Source organism: Balaenoptera borealis (genome assembly GCF_965194805.1).
Source record: "Balaenoptera borealis genome assembly, chromosome: 16".
Lineage (NCBI taxonomy): Eukaryota > Metazoa > Chordata > Mammalia > Artiodactyla > Balaenopteridae > Balaenoptera > Balaenoptera borealis.
This window is the reverse complement of record NC_138872.1, coordinates 10276177-10298824: the sequence shown is the minus strand read 5'-3', so window position 1 is coordinate 10298824 and position 22648 is coordinate 10276177. Positions and strand designations below refer to the sequence as shown.

The following is a 22648-nucleotide window of genomic DNA, read 5'->3' as shown; positions in this document are numbered from 1 at the left end:
ATATCTAGAATCTATTTTCATCTAGATTCTTCCTCTTGTATCAATAAAGGCAAGAACCGTCATTCATTTTTTCTTACAAAATACACTTGTCACCCCTCCTTTTAAAGTCTTTTTTTTTTTTAAATGCAGAGAGCACAATCGCCCCAAGGTTAGCAGTAGTGAATTCTTTGAGGCTTTCATTTTCATACTGTTTATCCCATGCGATATATTAAGTTCGATTCAAAGGACTTCAAATCTCTTATGTAAATTTAGCCAGAGATGGGCTGCTTTGTGAAACTCCTCCAAAGGCCCACACATCTTTACAATCAAAGGATTACTCCTGTTTCCACTCAGATGTAAAGTACACACTGAAGCCAAAGCAAAACTGGTACATTTCAGGAAAAAAACGCATAACCAGACCACATACAGAGGTGAGAGAAAACCCGTTCTGGAAAAGCAGGGCCCGGTTTGCAGAATCCCCACCCCCTCCCCCAGGCTGCTGTTTTGTTCTGGGCCAGAACCCACGTTTTTGTTGTTTGTTTTTTCAAATGTTCCAGTTTCTATTTCTCTCTGCGTGGGCCTGGCTAAATCCCATTGATGTTAATGGGAAGTGTGTGCTCATTACAAAGACAGGAGGCACTAACCTCCCTGCTACAAATAAATACTGCCTCCTAAGTCACCGTATCTATGACCCCCCGGGGACACACACACACACACACACACACACACACACACACACGGTCCTCATCAATCCCAGGGGACGTTCCACGTCTTAAACTAGAAACTGCTTTACAAAGAGCTGCAAATGTAGTCCAGAAATAAATTCTACCCGTCCAACTTCGGAGGTCCTTAAGACCCACAGATACCGAGAAAGAGGCTTGAATGGGAGTGGGGGGTTTTCTGAGCTTGTAAGGAAATCAGAGGTGGTGACGGTGAACAGACACGAAATTCTGAAGGTGCCAAGACTCTTCTATAAGGTTGTATGTCAAAAATAGATTTACTAAAGCAAAATTATGAGAGAAATCAGAAAAGCCGTTCCCTCTGGTTGGGGAGGGGGCTGACTGGAGAGGGGCAAGAGGGAACTTTCCGGGGTGATGGAATGGTCTTGACCGAGGTGATGTTGACATGGGTACTGACAAATGTCAACACACAGTGAACTGAAAACTTAGTATCTGTGCATTTTATGGCATGTAGATCCCATCTTAATGACAAACAAAAAAAAATCTAGATTATTTGGTCTTCATACAATTTTATGGATTATTTCAGCTGTCTCCTGAGGAATTTCTCCCTCTAACATATTACTATCAAGAAAAAAGTTACCAAAAGCTAAAACGTAATCCGCACAATGAACGATGGCACTAGTACCAGAATTTTTAAATTAAAATGAGAACATTTCCCGAGAATGTTCTATGTGTCAGGAGCTATTTGAAGCATTTTACTTGCTGTACTTCACTGAACCTCCCAACAAGCCAAGAGAGTAGACATGATCGCCCCTATTTTATAGGTGAGGAAACTGAGGCTCAGAAAAGCTTGTTCCAATTACACAGCTTCTCAGAGAAGTTGCAGCAAGAGCTCAACCATCTGGCCACACCGCCCCCATTTTGAACCACTGAGCTCACGGCTGGGTTTGAAATGAGAGGACTCTCAGGGTGGTTGGAGACATTTCAAAATGTACTTTAGCCAAGAACGGGAAATTGATTCTCTACATAAAAATCTAGGGGATTTAGGGGAAATCAGCTACAGTCTCCTAGAAACAGATGCTACCTAATTTGTCTGACCCCAAACTCCCTTCTCGGCAGCCCCTGGAAAGAGAGGAAGAACTTGTACAAGACAAGCATCTCCTCCTGTCTCTGAACCATCACAGGAAACTTCGGCTATAAAAGGGGTCACAAGCTAGTGAGAAACCTCAGGACTGGGACTTCCCTGGTGGCGCAGTGGTTAAGACTCCGCGCTCCCAATGCAGGGGGCCCAGGTTCAATCCCTGGTCAGGGAACTAGATCCCACACGCGTGCCACACTAAGAGTTCGCATGCCACAACTAAGGATCCCGTGTGCTGCAACTTAGAGGCCGGCAAGCTGCAACTAAGGAGCCTGCCTGCCACAACTAAGACCCAGCACAACTAACTAACTAAATAAATAAATAACCTCAGGACTGCCAGAGGCTGCTGGTAACCCACCTGTCTGCTCTCTACAGCCAGAGTTCCAGGGAAACCAGGTGATTCAGCTGCTTACATTGGAAGTCAGGCCTTCTGGCTTCTCCTGGAAATTCCGAGCGTCATTTCAGAGAGGAGACTGGGCTAGGACTGGGGTCGGGCCCTCTTCTAGAAGGGCGGCAGCCCTCCAGGTCAGCCCAGCCCCCACGGTTCACCCCATTGCATTTCCTGAGACCCTGGAGTCAGCATCACCGGTGCCAATGTACAGAATACATACTAGGAACAGAAAAGGGTAGAGTGCCTACCATCAAGTTGCGTTCAACACTTTGATCCTCGGTCACCAGCCCCAAGAACCAATGTGGCCTCCCCCTGTGGAGGGAGCAACTCTATTCTGAATGGTTTCAAACACCCTGAATGCACGTTTGATCTATGTAGTTTCCTATACCTTTCCAACTTCCATAGAGGCACACTGAGGTGACTTAAGACAGAGGTCTCGGCACATAAAGATAAAAAACACTTAAAAGAATAAAAGGCAACCCCCAGCTCCAAAGATAAACACTAGCTTCGGTGAAGAACCTTCCAGACCTCCATGTATTTACATGCACAAGTGTGCAAAAACACTTCTTGTGGGGGAGAGGGTCATAAAAATGGGAGTATGCTGTCCATGTTATCCTGCAACTTACTTTTTTCATGCAAAGAAAAACATGAGTCACATCGTGTCGTGTCAACATCACTGGAGTGACTTCATCATTCCTGACTCCGGGGCAGCATTCCATAGTTTTGCTGGACCAGCGTTCAGATAACCACCGATGGACATTTGTTTGCTTCCAGTGTCTGAGTAACATACAGCATGCTGCAAAGAATATCCTCGTACACACACCCCACACACATCCCAAAGCCTTTTCTGACATTCCAAAGCCCAGTCCTTAGGAAAAGAAAATGAGTGCCCGTCTCTGTGGGGCTTCACATCCTCTCCACATCCTAGCATGATCTCAAGCAAGCTCCTTATTCTCCTTTGCCCCATGTTCTTGTTTATCGAGTGAAGAATCTTTTTTCTCTACCAGTCTGATTTGCCTGCAGTCCATGGGAATCTCCAATAACCACTGTGGAAGAATTCGATAGAGCTGATCTCGTTTCCAACCCCACTATTTCTCCTGCATAATTCCATCTTCTCTGAGTCATACACATGACTCTTGGTTAACAGAATGAAAAACTTATGCCAAAGATGGCCAAAGTTCCCTCCCCAACACACATGCCAATGCCAACGTGAACAAGGTTGTAGGGATGCTAGTAGGTCTGCACCCCAAAAATCGTTCGGACGATGGGCTTATATGACAGGCTGGGCAGATGAATACCTCGAGGGGAGAGAGCACAGACGAGATATCATGCTTGAGATGGTAAAGACAGGGAGAGGCGGGGACACACAGCTGCCTTCTCGAACACCTTGGGATCCAATTGCATTTACATAATACATACTTTACTATAATGTAAGATAGAGTGTATGTAAAACAGGCACGTGTAAGAAGAGACTGAAAGGAAACAGACCACAAACATAGATGGGGCATCTCAGGAGGTGGCCGCACAGGTAGGGATGTTTGCTGCGCTGCTTCTCCTTCAAACTTTTCTCCAAAAATAATGAGTCCCGGGGGACTTCCCTGGTGGTCCAGTGGTTAAGAATCCGCCTTCCAATGCAGGGGACATGGATTCGTCCCCTGGTTGGGGAACTAAGATCCCACACGCCGCGGGGCAGCTCAGCCCTCGTGCTGCAACTACTGAGCCCGTGCACTCTGCAGCCTGCGCCGCAACTAGAGGGAAGCCCACGCGCCGCAACTAGAGAAGCCCGCATGCCGCAATGAAGACCCCGCATACTGCAACTAAGACCCGACGCAGCCAAATAAATAAATATTTTTTTTTAAAAAAAGAATGAGTCCCTTTGTAGAGTCCCTTCGTAGTTGATAAAAGAAAAGAAAAATGAACAGAGGCCGTTTTGCAGGCAGTAAAGCAGCAAGATCTGGGGTTTGGGGAGAACCCAACAGACAAGATTTGAGAGGTGGGATCTGGTCATCCCACACTCCCAGTCGAGGGTTCCTGAGCCCAGAAGGCACCAATATGAGGTACCAAGGAACCCCCTACAGCCTCAAGCAGAGCAGAGACTGCAAACCGGCAGCCTGCAGACAGACCACCAAGAGAAGGGGTGTGCCCACTCCACACAATGCTTTAACATTTTGTAAATGAGTTAGCAATGTTTGAAAATCAAGGGAAAGAGATGCTGGAAATTAGAAAAAAATGATTCAGCACTGTGTATATCTTGTTACCATTTTTCTAAAAAGGAGCGTTGGGGGTTTCCCTGGTGGCGCAGTGGTTGAGAATCCGCCTGCCAATGCAGGGGACACGGGTTCGAGCCCCGGTCTGGGAAGATCCCACATGCCGCGGAGCAACTGGGCCCGTGAGCCACAATTACTGAGCCTGCGCGTCTGGAGCCTGTGCTCCGCAACAAGAGAGGCCGCGATAGTCAGAGGCCAGCGCACCGCGACGAAGAGTGGCCCCCACTCGCCGCTACTAGAGAAAGCCCTCGCACAGAAATGAGGACCCAACACAGCCAAAAATAAAATAAATAAAATAAAATAAAATAAATTAAAAAAAAAAAAAGCGTTGGGGAGCAGGGAAAAGACAAGATTTTTAAATTTAATGTTGTATGTCAATTATTCAATTTTTAAAAATTATGGTAAATGGCAGAAGCCAGTCCAGAAAAAGTTTATTCATTGTTTGTAAACTTTGGAAGAAGGAAAAAGAAATGAATGACAGTGTTCTGGGGGTGGAACTGGATAAAAGGGAGACTTTTCATGAAGTACCTTTTTACACGTTTCCTGAATCATGTGACTGTATTACCTTTCAAATAACTATACTTTAAAAACGTAATCAGTAAAAGGCAGGGTGATAGATGATATTTTATACACATTACACATTTAACCTTTCTTAAATAACTGACTTACAGTTTGACTTTATATAGGTACGTAGCAAACTGCTGTGGAACTAAAAAAAACTAAATAAAATTAGGGTATTTCCGGTAAAACTCTGAAGTTTCTACCTCTTGGGCCTGGCAACTCTGGGTCCATGTTTGCAGCTGATGGAACAAAGCAGCATCTTCTGCTTTGAGATGGGACACGAGCCCCCCGCTTCTATCAGCCTGGCCTCTGAGTTAGCGACACTCACTGTGTAAAAGCACACACCCTGACGCAGACAGCAATGTCTGTTATCCCAACATCCTACCTCACCCACAAATGACTCAGAGCAGAAGAGAACGATTCCCGCATCCCAAAAGCACCTCCACCGCTTGTGTGGAAGAAATAAGCCCCCCTCCTCTTCCCAGGGCTGGAACTGCTGACACGACCTGTCTGATTAACGCAGCGCTGATGGCGTGTGGACCCCGCTCCCGGGGCCCGTGGCGCCCACTCACTCTGCTCCCTAAGCGCCTGTGCACCAAATCCTTACCGTCCAAAAGAATGTGTGTTTTTGTTTCCTTAAGGAGGAAACATCTTTTCTACTTTAACAATCTTCTCCCAGTGAAAAATTTAACAAGATTTGTGAACAGAGAATCCGAGTGTTCCTTCCGAGCCCTGCGTAACGAAAAATAATTATATTTCATAATGTCTCTGGAGGAAAAGAAATGCCAGTTTCACCCTCTCTGTGCCCCAGACGCGCTGGGCTTCTTTCTGTCCTTCAAATACTCTAAGCATGTGCTGAACACAGGGCCTTTGCACTGCTGTTCCCTGAACCCGGGATCCTCCCACCCTCCTGCTTTTCTTCCCATCACCTCCTCAAGAGGCCTTTCCCGGCCACCCTGGCTAAGACTGCCCCTCCACATCTCCCACCTTCATCCACTCAACAAATACTAACTGTGCCTGGGATGCCCCATTTGCCCTATGACCTTCTACTACCTTCACAGCAGTTTCACAACTTGAAACAATTACGCTCAACTGTTTATCGTCTGTCCCCACCGAAAGTCAACTCCGCGAGGGCAGGAATTTTCCTACGTTTCAGTCACTGCTGCATCCCCAGTGCCCAGCACCGTGCCTGGCACACAGCAGGTGCTCAATAACCATTTCCAGAAAGGCAGGAAGGAAGAAAAGACGGCACAAGAAGGATGGAGGGGCGTCGGGTCTGTCACCCTCCATACACACCGAAGCACAGAATCTGTTACTCTGTCAACCCTGCACGCTGAAGTAGTCTACATAATAAACAGAAAACAATTCAAAGAGCACAATGCACAGAGTCGGAAGCTCTGTCTTTCTCATGACCGCTGTGTGCCAGAGCCTAGAACCGAGTGATTCATGATAAGCATGCAAAAAATATTTGCTGAAACAAGGAAAGACTGAACAGCTGACGGACAGAAGGAATGAGTAGCCCAGGCATCACTACGGTTGATCCTGGCCGTGGGAGAAACGGGGCTCCACCATGAAAACCTCAGGGGTTCCCCGCGTGTTGGCCTGAGGGTGTCCTCTCCCTTGAAAGGCCGAGTCCCATTCCAGGTGCTTGGAGGACAAAGAACCTCTGCTGCCCAACCTCTGATGTTACTGAACGGACGACCCGACTGACTCACCAGGGGAACCCAGTAGGTGTACAGTGCTCCCAATCGCATTTCGGGGACGAACTGGGAGCAGGCGAGAAGTAGGAAGTAGAGGTTGAAGAAGTATTTGAACTGGTTAAACAGCACCTGGAATGGAGAGAGAGGAGAGAGAAGACACTTGAGGCTGGTCTGATGCAGCTGGGCGGGCTTAGAGGGGGATGGGTGACATTTCAAAACACTCCCCGAGAAGAACACAACTCACATGGTACCTGCACATACGGTTTACACACCTCTACATGTTGTATAGGAAAATACACCTGGGTGACGAAAACATAATTTGTCAAAGTAAAGAAGCAAATGATACACGTGGCAATTATAAACACCAGATTCAAGACAGTGGGGACCTCCAGGCAGGGAGGGTATTCTGGAGGCTTCGGCTATAGTTGTGAGATTTTATTTCTTAAACTTTTTTTTTTTTTTAATTTATGGCTATGTTGGGTCTGTGCACGGGCTTTCTCTAGTTGCGGTGCACGGGTTTCTCATTGCGGTGGGTTCTCTTGTTGCGGAGCACGGGCTCTAGAGCACAGGCTCAGTAGTTGTGGCACATGGGCTTAGTTGCTCCGCGGCATGTGGGATATTCCTGGACCAGAGATCGAACCCGTGTCCCCTTCATTGGCAGATGGATTCTTAACCACTGCGCCTCCAGGAAAGTCGGAAACTTTTTTTTTCCTATTTTTTGGCCACGCGGAGCAGCACGTGGGATCTCAGCTCCCCGACCAGGGATCGAACCCACGCCTCCTGCAGTGGAAGTGCAACGCTTTAACCAGTGGACCACCAGGGAAGTCCCTTCTTAAACTATTTTGTAAGTACAGGAAAGGCCACTCAAAATGTTGTTGAAGAGGTTTTAGTGGGAAATGCTTATGCTGTAAGACTGAATCAAACGAGTGAGATAAATGGATATCTCCATGGTATGATCTCAGCGCCATACAATAACTATAGCAGAATTTCATCCCATGTGGCAGGAGGGTTCTGGCAGAGTTTCAACTGCCCCCACATGCCCTCGAAGTGACACTGATCCCCCGACTCATTTTGGCCATTGGGCAACGAACAGAAATGACGTGTCCCTTCGGAGCACTGTCCGGCCCCTCGCTCTTGCCCTGCCATGGAGACGTGGGTGCCCACGTATTCCAGATGGTGTAGCTGTGAGATGGAGGAGAACGGCCTGATCTGCCTCAGAATTTCCATGAACGAGAAATAAACTTTCACTTGACTTAAGATACTGAGCTTGTGACTTCCCTGGTGGCGCAGTGGTTAAGAATCCACCTACCAGTGCAGCAGACATGGGGTCGATCCCTGGTCCGGGAAGATCCCACATGCCTCGGAGCAACTAAGCCCGTGTGCCACAACTACTGAGCCCACGTACCACAACGACTGAAGCCCACGCACCTAGAGCCCATGCTCCGCTAAGAGAGAAGCCACCGCAATGAGAAGCCCACGCACCACAACGAAGAGCAGCCCCTACTCGCCACATCTAGAGAAAGCCTGCGCGCAGCAACGAAGACCCAACGCAGCCAAAAATTAATTAATTAATTTTTTAAAAAAGATACTGAGCTTTAGGGGGCTGGGGGAGGGGGGTAAGCCAGGCATCAATAAATGAACTCAAAATCACCCTTAAAAAAACATTCCGGTTGACCTTAAGCTACAGTGTAAGTTATTTGCATTTCCATGTTCTCCCTCAATAAATCAAACAGTGATTTTTTTTTTCTTCCAGCTTTGGAACTGATTGCTGCTGCTGCTTCTGAAGTCAGTCAGTGTATTTTGGAGGCCACAGTAGATAAAAATAGATGTTTAACTTAAGGGTGTTTTAGGGGGAAGGTTTTCAGAGTACTTGTCCGTGGATTTGTGTTAGTTAACGAACAAAAGGGATGACTGCAGAGTAAAATACTACACAAAACATTAGCAAACATGTTAATACAGGGCTTCCCTGGTGGCGCAGTGGTTGAGAATCTGCCTGCCAATGCAGGGGACACGGGTTCGAGCCCTGGTCCGGGAAGATCCCACATGCCGGGGAGCAACTGGGCCCGTGAGCCACAACTACTGAGCCTGTGCGTCCGGAGCCTGTGCTCCGCAACAAGAGAGGCCCGCACACCGTGATGAAGAGTGACCCCTGCTTGCCGCAACTAGAGAAAGCCCTCACACAGAAATGAAGACCCAACACAGCTAAAATAAATAAATAAATTTATTTAAAAAAAAAAAAAAAAACAACATGTTAATACAAATTCTCTCTGGATGGCAGTGGTAAAATTTACCTTTAAAAAAAAATTCTCTACACTTTTATCTCCCAACTTTCCTGTTCCAAATATGTGTTTCATGATAATGAGGGGTGGGGGGGAATGTAAGCACTGATTTTTTTTTTAAATAAATTTATTTATTTATTTATTTTTGGCTGCGTTGGGTCTTCGTTGCTGCGTGCGGGCTTTCTCTAGCTGCGGCGAGCAGGGGCTACTCTTCGTTGTGGTGTGCGGGCTTCTTATTGCGGTGGCTTCTCTTGTTGTGGAGCACGGGCTCTAGGCGTGTGGGCTTCAGTAGTTGTGGCACGCAGGCTCAGCGGTTGTGGTTCGCGGGCTCTAGAGCGCAGGCTCAGTAGTTGTGGCACACGGGCTTAGTTGCTCCATGGCATGTGGGATCTTCCCGGACCAGGGCTCGAACCCGTGTCCCCTGCATTGGCAGGCGGATTCTTAACCACTGCGCCACCAGGGAAGTCCTCTCCTGATTTTTTTTTTTTTTTTTTTTTTGTAACAAAGCTACGTCCTCAAAATATCTTTTTCACTCTCAGGCCCAACACACCAAATAAATGTGAAGTTATTCTAACCAATCAAATGGAGTCTCACAGCTTTGCAGACAGAAGGCAGCCCCCTTCCAGGTGCTCAGGACCAGGGAAGATGAATGGCCAGTGGCTGAGGTGACATGGAAAAGACACGGGGTGTTCACAAAATCTGCCACAGGGACCTCAGTCTTCTATGACTGGTACCACTGCATACATTTGGTGTAGGAAGAAGAAAACAATGTTGCCCCTGGCCGTACGTACCCCAGGCAAAAAGGTGAAGAAGTTGTACTTCTGATTGTTGATGACGTTTCGAGGGTATCTCTGGTCCCTCTTCTCGGGGTGCCCCAACCAGACCGTGCGGGGCCTGGGCTCCCCTGCACCACAGCATCTCAGCCACTCGCAGCACCTGCGGGAAAGACACGCCCACACCGTCAAGGCCACGCCCACACCCATCCGCTCTGCCCAGAATGTCTTTCTCTAAAGCATCTTCACTGGGTCAGAACCGCAGCTCCATCTGGGGCTTCATCCTTCAATGAGAGGGGAAAACACATCTGAGGCGTCTAAGAAGCTGTGGTCCAAATCAAAGATGCTTTGTCCCCAAGCCCAAATTATTTCAAAAAGTAGGATTCGTTTGTAAAATAAGATTTAAGTTAAAAAAGTAAATACAGAGCAACAAGTACTGTTATCACTTTGACATTCTGCAGGTGAGATAGGAAAGCTCAGGACAGCTGAATAAAGCACCCGAGTTTGCCAAGATGTGAGAAACAGCTGAGTCTGGCCTTGAACCAGGTCCGACTTATTCTAAAACCCAGTGTCTTCCCACCCCACATGCTATCAAGGGTGCTGGTCACTCCAAGATTACTATACAGAAAGAGAAGGGAAAGAACCTCCTTCCGCACTCGGCTCTACCTTTTAGCAACACGCTGGAGGAACACGCCAGGAAGACGATGGTGACTCGGCGCCCCGCATAACCTGGAGGCAGGCCAGCGTGCCAGCTGCAGGCGAAGTGACTCCAAGGGCCACCCCCAGAGGGCAGCTCACCAGGCACGCCCACCCTCAGGTCACCTGTGTGAAGCCAGGGACATCTGCCCGGCTCTGGCAAAACTAAGCTGCTCTGAGACACACTCATGCCAAAAAAAGGCAGCCCATCCTTTAGGAGAGGCTGTAAACACGCATTCTGAGAATTACGAGCATTCCTAAGTCCTTGCGTGGAAAGACCCCAGGCTGAACTGTTCACCTCCCCGCCCCCCCCCCACAGGCTGGGAGGAAGGAACCCCAGCCCTACCAGCCCCCTGAGATGCTGCCAGCTGAAGGCAACCCATCCAGACATGGCCATGATGACTTACATAATCACTTGTCACCTGCGGACCCACCGTCTCCCCCTCCTCCTGCGGGCCAGGCAGGCCCTGCCCAGGTACTGGGGTGCAGAGCTGAGCACACACAGTCCCTGGGCATCGGGACTCTAAAGATTAGCAAGCCTGCAAGTTGCCTGCTCAGATGCTCAAAATTTCCATGATGAAACACGATGCTCTTTCTTAAAAATAGCATCCTGGTTCCGGTAAACTAGTGCTAGGGCCGGGGCGGGGAGGATGGTGGTAGCTCTCATGAGGACGGGTTTCACTTCTAATAACTCATTCGTGTTGGCGAGAGACACATACAGAAACCTTGAGGTGTCCAGCCCCATTCCTGCTCTTGGGTGTGCGTCACCCAAGCTGGCCATCCGTGGACGCAAAGCACTGAATGAGGGGGGGGGAGGGAGGGAGGGAGGGAGGGAGGATGCATTTGACGGAAGCACACCCTTCAATCTGCAGATAGCTACCCATGGTCACTGACTTTTCCGTGAACCAGCCAGTCTCTCCCCATCCTAGAATAATCCTGTAATGACGACTCCCAGAGCTGAACGTTTCTAATGAAAGCTGAAGAATGGATTTAAGAGAATGACATACTGTCAGGCTGTTTATGAGTTTTGCCTGTTTTGTCCTAGCAGAAGGTTCCGCACGGCAAGCTACCAAGTCAGACTCTCCGTGACTTAACCTGCAGGCGCGCGTGCGCGGAGGCGGGTCATTCAGGGCGGCCCGCTCGTGGTAGCAAAGACTGGAACCGAACTGTACCTAACCGGTCGTCAGAGGGGCGCTGCTCAAATAAGCAGGGAACAGCCATACAATGGAATGCTCAACAGTCTTTGAAGAAGGAGATAGAGCTGTATGCGCTAAATAGCCCCATTTGCAAGATACACTAAATCAGAAAGGAGCTGAAAGGTGTGTCCAGGATGCCATTCTTTGCATGAAAGCAAGAGAGTAACGTGCAGGCTACGCTTGCCAATGCAGAAAACCTCCATGACAGCTGACACCACCAGCTTCCTTTGGGAAGGAGGGAGTAGGGGGCGCCTTTTCCTACTTATTCTTCCGTCACATTGTACGTATATTACCTATGGGACTAAATGTGCATTTCTGTTTTTTTTTTTAAGCTAAGTCCATAATAGTAAGCATTTATTAAGTGCTCATCTGGTCCAACTATGATTCCAGTTCCTGTGGGGACCTAACTTTGGAACAGGATCCTTCCCTTCTACTTCCTCACGATCTCATTGCAACAAAGGGTAAGCACTTGGCACAAGGTAAAATAAGGACTTTGTGTCACCTGAGCCCAATGTAACTAGCCCCAAGCCCATCTCATTTAATCACCTTGATTGTCACCTTGTTTATTCACTTTCTACCTGCACTGGATATAAGCTGCACACTTTCAATGACTTTTTAGGTCAATAGTATTTACTGAGTATCTAATAATAACAATAATAAGGCAAGTGATCATTGCTCCCTTTTTGTCACACATTCATTCACCTAGAATGTCCTGTGCACTCACAGGATGCAGGCCCTCACCTAGGGCATTCAACAGTGAGCAAGATAGACAAGGTCCTCCTCCCATGGGGAGGAAGAGAGACAGTAGACAGCTATCCAAAATAAAATAAGGTATGGGATAAGAGAAGGAGTGGGGAAGGGGTGTGGCTCCGGGAGACCGGGTGGTCAGGAAGGCTGGGGTGACAGTCGAGCTGAGTGACAAGAAGAAACATCCACGCAACCAGGCAAGGAAGTGCCATCTAGGCAGATCAGAACCGCAAGGGCAAAGATCCAGAGGTAGGAAGCAGTCTGACACACATCTGCAGGGAAAGAAGACTAGTGTGGCTGGAATGCACCGAACACGGGGGAGAGGGTAAAAGATGACGTCGGAGGAGAAGGAGGGGGCAGACGACACAGGGCCTTGTCACCAGGGCAAGGAGTCTGGATTTTACTCCATCCACAGTGGGGATCACTGAAGGGTTACAAGCACAGGGTAGCATGATCTAATTTTTTTTTTTTTTTGGCCATGCCTCACGGTTTGCAGGATCTTAGTTCCCCAACCAGGGATCAAACCCATGCCCCCTACAGTGGAAGCACAGAGTCCTAACCACTGGATGGGCAGGGAACTCCCGATTTACATTTGTTTAAAGGTCCTTCTGGCTTCTGAGCAGAGAAGACACTGCCGTGGGCAAAAGGAGAAACAGGTAACAGGTGTGAGGCTTCTTTGGGGGATGGTGAAGTGTTCTAACATTGTGGTGATGGCTGCACAACTCAATGAATACACTAAAAATTGCTGAATTATATACTTTAAAGAGGTGAACTGCAGGGTATGTAAACTATATCTTAATCAAGCTGTACATTAACCAAAAAAAGTTGGAAACAGAAGGATCATTTAGAAAGCTGTTGCCGTCATCCAGGCAAGCAAAGACTAGGGTGGTGGCAGTGAGGGGTGATGTGAAAGATACAGATTCTCAAAATGTTATGGATGTAGAAGTGTATTCTCTTTAAAAAATAATGTCTTACTTCACTTAATGTTCACAACAATCCTACATAGTATGTACTAGCATCATCCCCATTTTCATGATGGATAAACTGAGGCCCAGAGAGGACTCAGTTACCTGCTCAAGATCTACTGCTACATCAGCTCCATCTACTACCGAGTGGTGGAAGCAGACTTTAAGGCCAGGTCTGTCTGATCCAGATCCTGAGCTAAGAGCCTGAGAGTACCCTGCACAGCCATTAACAGCCCCATCGGCACAATTATTTCACAGCCCTATTTTTTTTTCTAGTCTCTCTTCATTACATAAAATTGGAAAGATCCTCAGGGGCCACAGAGAGTGAGGGCTCTCAGGCTGCTCAAACCGGAGCTCTTCTGTGTGCACATCAGCTGCCCTGCCCCCCACACTCATTCATTAATCTTCATGTCAATGCGTTGGCTCCCAGCTCCCCAGTCACCCTTCAATGCCCGCTCTGGGATGTGGACAGACTCCTTTCTGCCTCTCCTTTACAGTCAGTGAAATGCTAAGCCTTCTCAGTAGAGGGCGCTGGAGGGACACCACTGGAGGAAAAAGCTCACCTGCGGTTTCCAGGCTGTGGCACAGTGGGCGGGTCAGCAGTGCGTTGAGTGAGGCCATCGAACGGTGCTCTGGCCAGCCACGTGCCCAGCACATGCTGTCCCTCGAGGCTTTCAAGCCCCACTGTGGCCCAGGGGTCACCTTCCCAGGGCCCTCTCGATATGGACATCCCATGCCCCAGGCCTCCTCCACACCAGTGCCCTGATTCCCTCACCCCCAGGTTTGTCTCCCAAAGTCCTCCTGTCACTGTGGCCCTCAGTGTCCCACCAGGGACACTGTGAGCTCCCGTGCCCTCACTCCCATTGTACACCCAATGTGTCAACCACCAGCTGTGCCTGCCACCCCATCTGTACCCCTGCGATTGCTTTCTTGCTTGCCCCACCTGCAGACCAGCTCTGGTCCTGCCATCCAGTGGCCTGAACTACACTGTCTCCAACCAGGTCTGCACCCCAGCCTTAGGGAGGGGCCCCCGTCCCAGTGTGTCCCACCTCAGATTCAGTCCCTTAGCCTAGGCTACCATACAGTTTTCTTCTACAGCCTACAGTTACTCTTGTATCATAATTTAATAAGTCCATTTCCCTCCATCTTTCCACCTGATTGAGCCGAGGCCAACCCCACCTCTGAGCTCCAGTCATGACAAGCCCAGGACCCAGGCTTGGCCAAGCAGAGCCCTCGACATGGTGATGGGCTCAGAGAAAGGGCCAATGAGAGGCCTGGCTGGGATTTTTGCTAGAAATTCCAGAAAAGACATGCTCTTCACCCTGGGATTGTTAAGGTGGCAGAAAACAAGCCTGGAGTTTCAGGAAGTCACCTTGCTCCTGTTTAGGGAGAGTCTGCCTGAAAATGGAGTCACAAGGAGGATGCAGAGACCACAGGTGGCTCCTGCCCACCTTGGGGGAGAGTGTAGGTCTGTAGGTTCCCTGGGCTTCTCAAGTCTTAAGGCACCAGTACATTGGTTTTTGTTTTATTTTACTTTGCTAAAGCCAATGTTAAGTGGGTGCAGTTAACCACCGCCCCAAATCTCCTGTCTGATAGTCCTGTCTGCCACATGGCTGGACCGCCCTTAAAGATGCATTCCTGTTTGTGTGTCTTCGCTTCTAAGCTTTTAAAGCCTGCAGTCTATCATCCTGACATCTGCACACTGATTTCTTTAGAGCTGCGATGTCCAACACGGTAGCTTTGCATTTAAGTTACTTAAATAAAAGAGTTAAATTCCTCATTCTCAGTAGCCACATTCTGAGTGCTCCGCGGCCACAGGTGGTCAGTGGCTACAGACTGGACAGTGCGGATGCAGAACATTCCAGCACGGCAGAGGTTCTACTAGACAGTGCTGCTTCAGAGCAGCGCTTTCAAGGCATCTCCTCCCTCCTCGCTCTTGAACAAACCTCAGTGCCACAGGAACATCAGCAAGTGGACCCCACAACTGAAGGCAATTTGCCTAAAGAGTTTCCCAAACTTCAGCCATTTTCACACACACGGGATTTCTGCCATATCCAACTAACTCTACTTTCTAACTTCGTAAGTCTGCCTCAATTTGCATACCTTAAATCAGCGATTCTCAACACGGAGAAGGGGGTTAGTTACTGGTATCTAGTAGGTAGAGGAGGCCAAGATTCTGCTAAACATCCTACAAAGCCCGGGACAGCACCCACCACAAAGAATGATGCAGCCTCAAATGCCAGTTGTGCCCTGGTTGAGAACTCCTGACCTGGATTTTATTTATCAATACGTAAATGTGTCTTAAAAGGTAACTTAAAAGGTAACCGCTGGGCTTCCCTGGTGGCGCAGTGGTTGAGAATCTGCCTGCCAATGCAGGGGACACGGGTTCGAGCCCTGGTCTGGGAAGATTCCACATGCCGCGGAGCGACTAAGCCCGTGAGCCACAATTGCTGAGCCTGCGCGTCTGGAGCCTGTGCTCCGCAACGGGAGAGGCCACGATAGTGAGAGGCCCGCGCACCGCGATAAAGAGTGGCCCCCACTTGCCGCAACTAGAGAAAGCCCTCGCACAGAAACGAAGACCCAACACAGCCATAAATAAATAAATAAATAAATAAAATTTAAAAAAAAAAAAAAAGGTAACCGCTATCATAAATAGAAAACCAGTATCACTTGCCATAAATAGAAGGTGAACATCAAAATCAACACAATGATTAGCAAATGTTACTAAATTCCCACTGGATACAGTGGCTCCCAGCCCCCAGCCTGCTGCCTGCTTGCCAGTTTCTTCTGCTATTCAAAAGTGGGCTCTGACAGGGTTAAAAATATTGAAGGAAAACTGAAAAAGGAAGTGTCTCCCTGTACATCTCAATGTGATTTAGTTCCTGTCCATGAATTACTTCGTATCACCGTAGCACCTGTAGCCATCATCTGCTATTTGGGGAACTACTGTCCTGCAGTAGAAGCCTTGGGCTTGGTGGCAAATTTACAAGCGACGAAGTCCTCCCCCGGCCCCCAGGTCAGTTAAATCAGAGGAGACGGCGGCCAGGCTCCCCCCTGACATCTGGATTTATACCCGCGACTCTTTTTTCTTCTATCAGCTGCCGCCAGACCCCATCTGTCCAGGGGTGGACGTCAGCACCCCGGAGGTCCAAGAGGGGGAGCTGCCTGGAGCTGTGGGGTGGCAGCTGTCACCCTGCTGTTGCTTCTCAACACCAAACTGAGCTGTCTGTCACTTTCCCAGACAAATTAACTCCTATCCCACATTCTAGACAGGCTGGGGAGATGGGCTACAAGATAGAACCCCTGAGTGCGAGAAATTAATGTAGAGGCTGAAAAAGAAGTAACAAGCAAGAGTCACAGTTTCAGAACAGCAGGACCACGTGGGCTAGAGGAATAAACACCAGCTTTTAAACCAGATGGGCCTGTGCACAAATCCCAGCCCCGCTCCGCACCAGCTGTGTGCCCTTGGACAATTCATCTTCTGTGATCCCCACTTTCCCTATCTGTAAAATGACAATAAGACCCGCCTTGCTGAATTACTGCGAAGATTAAGGATTTTATATATAAAGGGTGTAAGACAATGCCTAGCACATAACAGGCATTCAATTATAAGTAGATATTATTTCTCTTAAGTTATTTGTCCAGATTAAAAAAAGAAAACATGAAAATTTTCTCACCTGAATAGCAACAGCTATCAACTAGGTTAAGATGTAAGGCTAGAAACAATTTAGTCTACACTGCTTCCAGCTTAGACAATTTAAACAAAAGGAAACCAAAATGGACTTCCTTACGATTTGACTCTAAAACAAACAAAGATTTTGATAGCCAATAGCCTGCCAACCAGATGTGCAGTGTTTTCACACAATCTGGCCAAATGCAAGGAAAAGCAAATATTAGAGAGGGACACGCCAAGGGAACAATGTTTCTGGAAAAGGTAACCACTGCAACTAGGAGCTGGCGTCCATAGAAATGATCATCTCTGCCCTGGTGCCACTCAGCAGGCACTCAGTAAATATTCGCTGAATTGCCTGCATGACGTACCCACCTTCCCTGAAGCCAGAGTCCAGGAAGCTAGAGTCTCAGTGTTGACGCTGGGAAGATCCAGGAAGAATGTAAAGGAAAATTAAAAGCAACACGGAGAACTCACAGATACAGAGAACAAACTAGAGGGTGCCAGTGAGGAGAGGCGAGACAGGGGAAGGGGATTAAGAGGTGCCAACCACTATGTATAAAATAAGTAAGCTACAAGGATATATTATTGTACAGCACAGGGAATATAGCCAATATTATATAATAACTACAGATGGAGTACAACCTTTAAAAGTTGTGAATCACTAGGTCGTACATCTGAAAGTTATATCATAGTGTACATCAAGTATACCCCAATTTAAAAAAAAAGCAATATAGAGAAAATAGTCTGCAGCAGTAGCTCTCAACAGAGGTAGGGGTTGAATTTGCCCCTGGGGACACGTGGCAACGTCTAGAGAGATGTTTGGCTGTCATGACTGCAGGTCCAGGGAAGGGAAGGGCTGCTGGCATCTAGTGGGTAGAAGCCAAGGATGCTGCTAAACGTCCTTCAGTGCACAAGACAGCCCCACACAGAGGATTATCTGGCCCCAAATGCCAACCGTCCCGAGTCTGAGAATGCTGCTCTAGAGCAGGACTGTCCCCGACATTTCTGTGCAGAGGGAGATGGTCTCTAGCTGCACCATCAAACACACCAGCCATTAGGCACACATGGCTGTTGAGCGCTGGAAACATACATTTTAAATTTTAGTTCATTCATTTAATGAATGAAAACAGCCACATGTGGCTAGTGGCTACCACACTGGACAGCAGAGCTAGAAGGACGTAACCCAAACTGTTAAGCACAGATGCCTGGAGGGCAGGTGGGGGAGACTGGCAGGAATGGAAGGGAAGGTATGAAGGGAAACTTTTGCTCTTTGTTCTAGAAACAGGGAAGTGGCTAGATTTTTTTTTTTTTTTAAACCGGGAGAATATAAAACCTAGGATCTGAAAGAACGCAAAGAAGGAAGTAGTTCACTGAACTCTGAAGTATCTCTGGCCACAGGAATGCTACTGTCTGGAGAAGAAACAAGACTATAGCTGTCCCTCTTATCCACAGGGGATACGGTCCAAGACGCCCCCAGTGGATGCCTGAAACTGAGGATAGTACCAAACTCCATCGGTACGGTGTCTTTCCTATACACAAATACTTGTGATAAAGTTTCATTTATGAATTAGGCACAGTAAGAGATTAACAACAATAACCAATAATAAAACATAACAATTATAACAATATACTGTAATAAAAGTTATGTGAACGTGGTCTCTCTCAAAATACCTTACTGTACAAATTTAATGCCCTTTTCATCTTAACTAAAGTACTTATCACACACTGTGGCCATAATTTTTGCAGTTTGAGGTGCACGAAAACTAGCACGAATTTCTTTTTCCCTCTTCATAATTTCACTGATAGAAGATTCATTCTCACCGTGGATCTTAGCAACCTCAGCATACGGTTTTTTTTCTTTCCTTTAAGTCGAGAACTTTCACCTTTTCACTTAAAGGAAGCACTTCACAGCTTCCCTTTGACATGTCCGAATTGCCAACATCACTATTCGGGGCTATTATTAAGTAAAATAAAGGTTGTCTGAACACAAGCACTGTGATACTGGGACAGTTGCTCTGATAACGGAGAACCATCTCAGTGACACGGGCAGGATACGCAGGACAGAGGGATGATGACTCATGTCCAGGGCAGGACTAAGGAAGACACAAGATTTCATCATGCTACTCGGAACAACAGACAATGTAAATTATGAATTGTTTATTTCTGGAATTTTCCATTTAATATTTTCGGGTTCATTACAGGTAACTGAAAACCATAGAAAGCGAAAGCTCAGATAAGGTGGGACTACTGTTTACCAATGAAAAAAGCCAAGTCAATGCAGCAACTTCTTCAACCATAAAGCTCAGATCCTCTGACCTAGCAAGTCTACCTAGAAGGACACAAATATTGGTACTGGTGACCAACGGGAAATGCACTAGGAGGCCGGCAGCAGCAATACAGAGAGAGAGCAAAACCCTGGAAATGACCAAATGTCCGTTGCGGCAAGACCCCTGTACAATGGACTGTAGACTGGAAATAAGGTAGAGACACACACGCTGGCAGGACAAGATCCAAGTGATAAAGCGGAAGGAAAAAAACAAGCAAAAGATAAGCAATTTATTGTGCTGTATTTTAATAAAAATAATATATGCTGACATATGCATGGGAAAAAGTACTAGGAAACAAATACACACACACACACACAAACTGTTAACTCTGGTTCTCTGGGGTAGGGGGCAGTCACAGATGATGGAAATTGTCGCCTCTCCCTACTCGTGCCTTAAGTCTTCCCCTATTGGTGTCTTTCTGCTCAGAGCACATGACACCTTTCACATTGCATCCAACCCCACGATTCAATAATTATGAACTCAAATTCACCCCTGTTACCTTTTCATCCCAGATCCTCACAGTCAAGCCACCGACTGCAGCTCCAGAATTCTGCACTTTTAGTTCTTCCCTGGCTGTTTCACTTTTCTCCAACTCCCAACCCCTGTGCAAGACTCATCCCCACCAGACTTGCTCAGGCAAGCCCATCACCCAACTTCTACTTATCCTTCAAAACCCAACTCTGTTATTCCCGAAAAGAAGAGGAAGCAGCTCTGTTCTCCCTTAGACTTACTCACCTGTTTCTCTCTAGACCAGGACTGGCAAACTCAAATCTACAGAAGCCCAGCAAGTAACAGAAAACAATAAATGAACAAAAATAAACACAGGATCCAGTGGGGTGGGGCACACTGAGGAGACCAGATCCCATGGGAAGGAAGCAGCTGCCCCCAGCTCCTACCAGGATACAATTCTACATAAGCCCAGCACAGCAGACCATCCAATTCTTCAAGACAAAGACAAAACATAGATTCCGAGATGCAAACACTCAGTTTTTAAATGTTGGCAACTGATTCAATTTTAAAGTACTAGGCAAAACTAAAACCACACTGAGAGAGAATTTTTTTACTCAGCACGATGACGAAGATCAAAGAGCCTAACAACACCTGTGCTTGGTCAGGATGGCCAAACAGGCACCTTCACTGCTGGGAGGGGCCTAAATCAGTGTCACCTTGAGGGAGGGCAACCTGGCGACAGCTATCAAAATTACAAATGGACATTCATTTTGACCCAACCATTCCCCTTCGAGATATTCCATATGTTCCAAAATGGGTATAAAGACCATTCACCATAACATTGCTAGTAACAGCAAACTAGAAATAACCTAAACCTTACCTGTAGTAAACTGGTTAAAGTACATCTATTCAATGGAATTCTATTAAGCCACTTTAAAAAAAAAATTTAAAGGAATAAAGAAGCTTTTTATGTCCTGATATGGAACAAGCCCAGAGTGTATTGTTAAGTCAAAAAAACAGGTTGTAGTGTGTAAGGTGTACTAACAATTGAATAAAAAAGGGAAACATCTATGCATGTTTGTCTAGATAGATAGATATAAAATACTTGTACTTTTTTTGGTAGATGGTTAAAGTTTCTCCAGAACGACACTGAAGAAATCAATGAGTGGTTGCCTGGGGAGGGGCACAGGGTAGATAAACGGAGCGGGTGGGAGGGAGACTGAGTTTGCAATGTACACACTTCTGTACCTTTTAACACTGAACTGGGACTTCCCTGGTGGCACAGTGGTTAAGAATCTGCCTGTCAATGCAGGGGACACGGGTTGGAGCCCTAGTCCAGGAAGATCCCACATGTCGCAGAACAACTAAGCTCGCAAGCCACAACTACTGAGCCTGAGTGCCACAACTACTGAAGCCCAAGCACCTAGAGCCCGTGCTCCACAACAAGAGAAGCCACCGCAGTGAGAAGCCCATGCACCGCAATGAAGAGTAGCCCCCGCTCGCCGCAACTAGAGAAAGCCTGTGCGCAGCAATGAAGACCCGAAGCAGCCAAAAACAAATAAATATATAAAAAAAAAAACAACACTGAACTATGTGACCCTGTGATTATACTTTTTAAATTTAAAACCAAAACCAAAAAAAAAAAAAAAAAACCCCACACTGCTGCCCAAACAGCACACAGCTCTCAGTCTGCAGCCTCAAATCTCAGCCACAAGCCTGTGGGTCAGAGACCAGATGCTGCTCGCCTCCCACTCCAGGCCTGGTATACAGCAGGTGCTCAGTCGCTCTGCGTGGATCCCTTCACGTGCCCCAGGCACCCAGCATGCAGGGACCCTACTCACACGTGGACGCTTCTGCTAAGCCATCTGCTCACAGGTTCTAGAAGAGGTCTGGTGTGGCAGCACCCAGCAGCAGCCCACAAAACGCCGGAGAACTGAACAGAACTAAATGATGACATGGAAGGCAGTGCCCCAGATACCAGAACAATAAGCAAGAACATGTATAAAGCGCTCAGTGTGTGCCGGCTGTCAATGTGCATTATTACCTCCCTGGATCCTCAGCCCCACTCCGTGGGCGCTCTCATCCTCCCCCTCCCGCACCGAGAGTCCTGCAGCTGGTGGGGGGCAGAGTCAGCTGTGGGTCCAGCAGGTGGACCCGAGAGCCATCGCTCTTAACCGGCGCCTGAAGACCTCACGCTACGGCAGACTCCAAGAGCCACCTCTGAATTGTTCAGACAACCACCTAGGGAGGAACCCAATGACAGACACAGCAGGACACACGGAGGGTCCCCAGGGCCACCGCCCAGGCCCGCATGGCTCCTCTCTCCACCCCACTGCCATCCCTGACAACGGCTGTCACTGCTACTGTGCTTCCCAGGGGCCACACGCTTAGGATCTCAGCACCTGACACACGTCAGCTCATTCAGTCCTCAACCCCCCCCCTCCCCGAGCGCTGTCATCACACCCATGTTCAGAGAGCTGGACTCACTCGCCCAAAGTCATACAGCCAGTGACAGGAGGCGCCCAGTGTGGACAGACGCAGCCGTGCTTGAATCCCGGCTCTCAGCCCCTCAAGGTCCTCAGCAGCCGAGCCAGGCCGCGGGGAGCCAGCCCCTCCACCAGGAACCCTCCTCCTTCCCGGACTCGGCTGCATCCGAGCTCCCCTGGAGACCTGGGCTGCAGCCCAGCCGAGGAGCTGCCGCACCGGGCGTGGCTTTGGCACTGAGACAGCCCCGGGAAGGCCATGGGGGATGTTTCCAAGGACGCCTGTAAGACGCCAGAAGTTACAACACCTGTCGCTTGGGAGGAGTTTACCTCTGGAAACAGG

General features: G+C 48.0%; 1 protein-coding gene across 6 annotated transcripts in view; it reads right to left on the bottom strand.

Moving 5' to 3' along the window:
• The window catches only part of ATP9A (ATPase phospholipid transporting 9A (putative)), a 136140-nt gene that overhangs the window by 99121 nt on the left and 14371 nt on the right, over window positions 1-22648 (bottom strand). For 5 of the 6 annotated variants that reach the window (XR_014236149.1, XR_014236150.1, XM_082362685.1 and 2 more), the window contains exons 2-3: window positions 9787-9931; window positions 6732-6845 (exon numbers count right to left, since the gene is read on the bottom strand). Coding sequence is in view for 4 of the 6 variants with exons in the window: in XM_082362685.1 (XP_082218811.1) it covers window positions 6732-6845; window positions 9787-9931 (259 nt within the window). In the remaining 2 variants the exon portion in view is untranslated. The remainder of the gene's footprint in view (window positions 1-6731; window positions 6846-9786; window positions 9932-22648) is intronic. The other variant, XM_082362684.1, reaches the window with a different exon arrangement.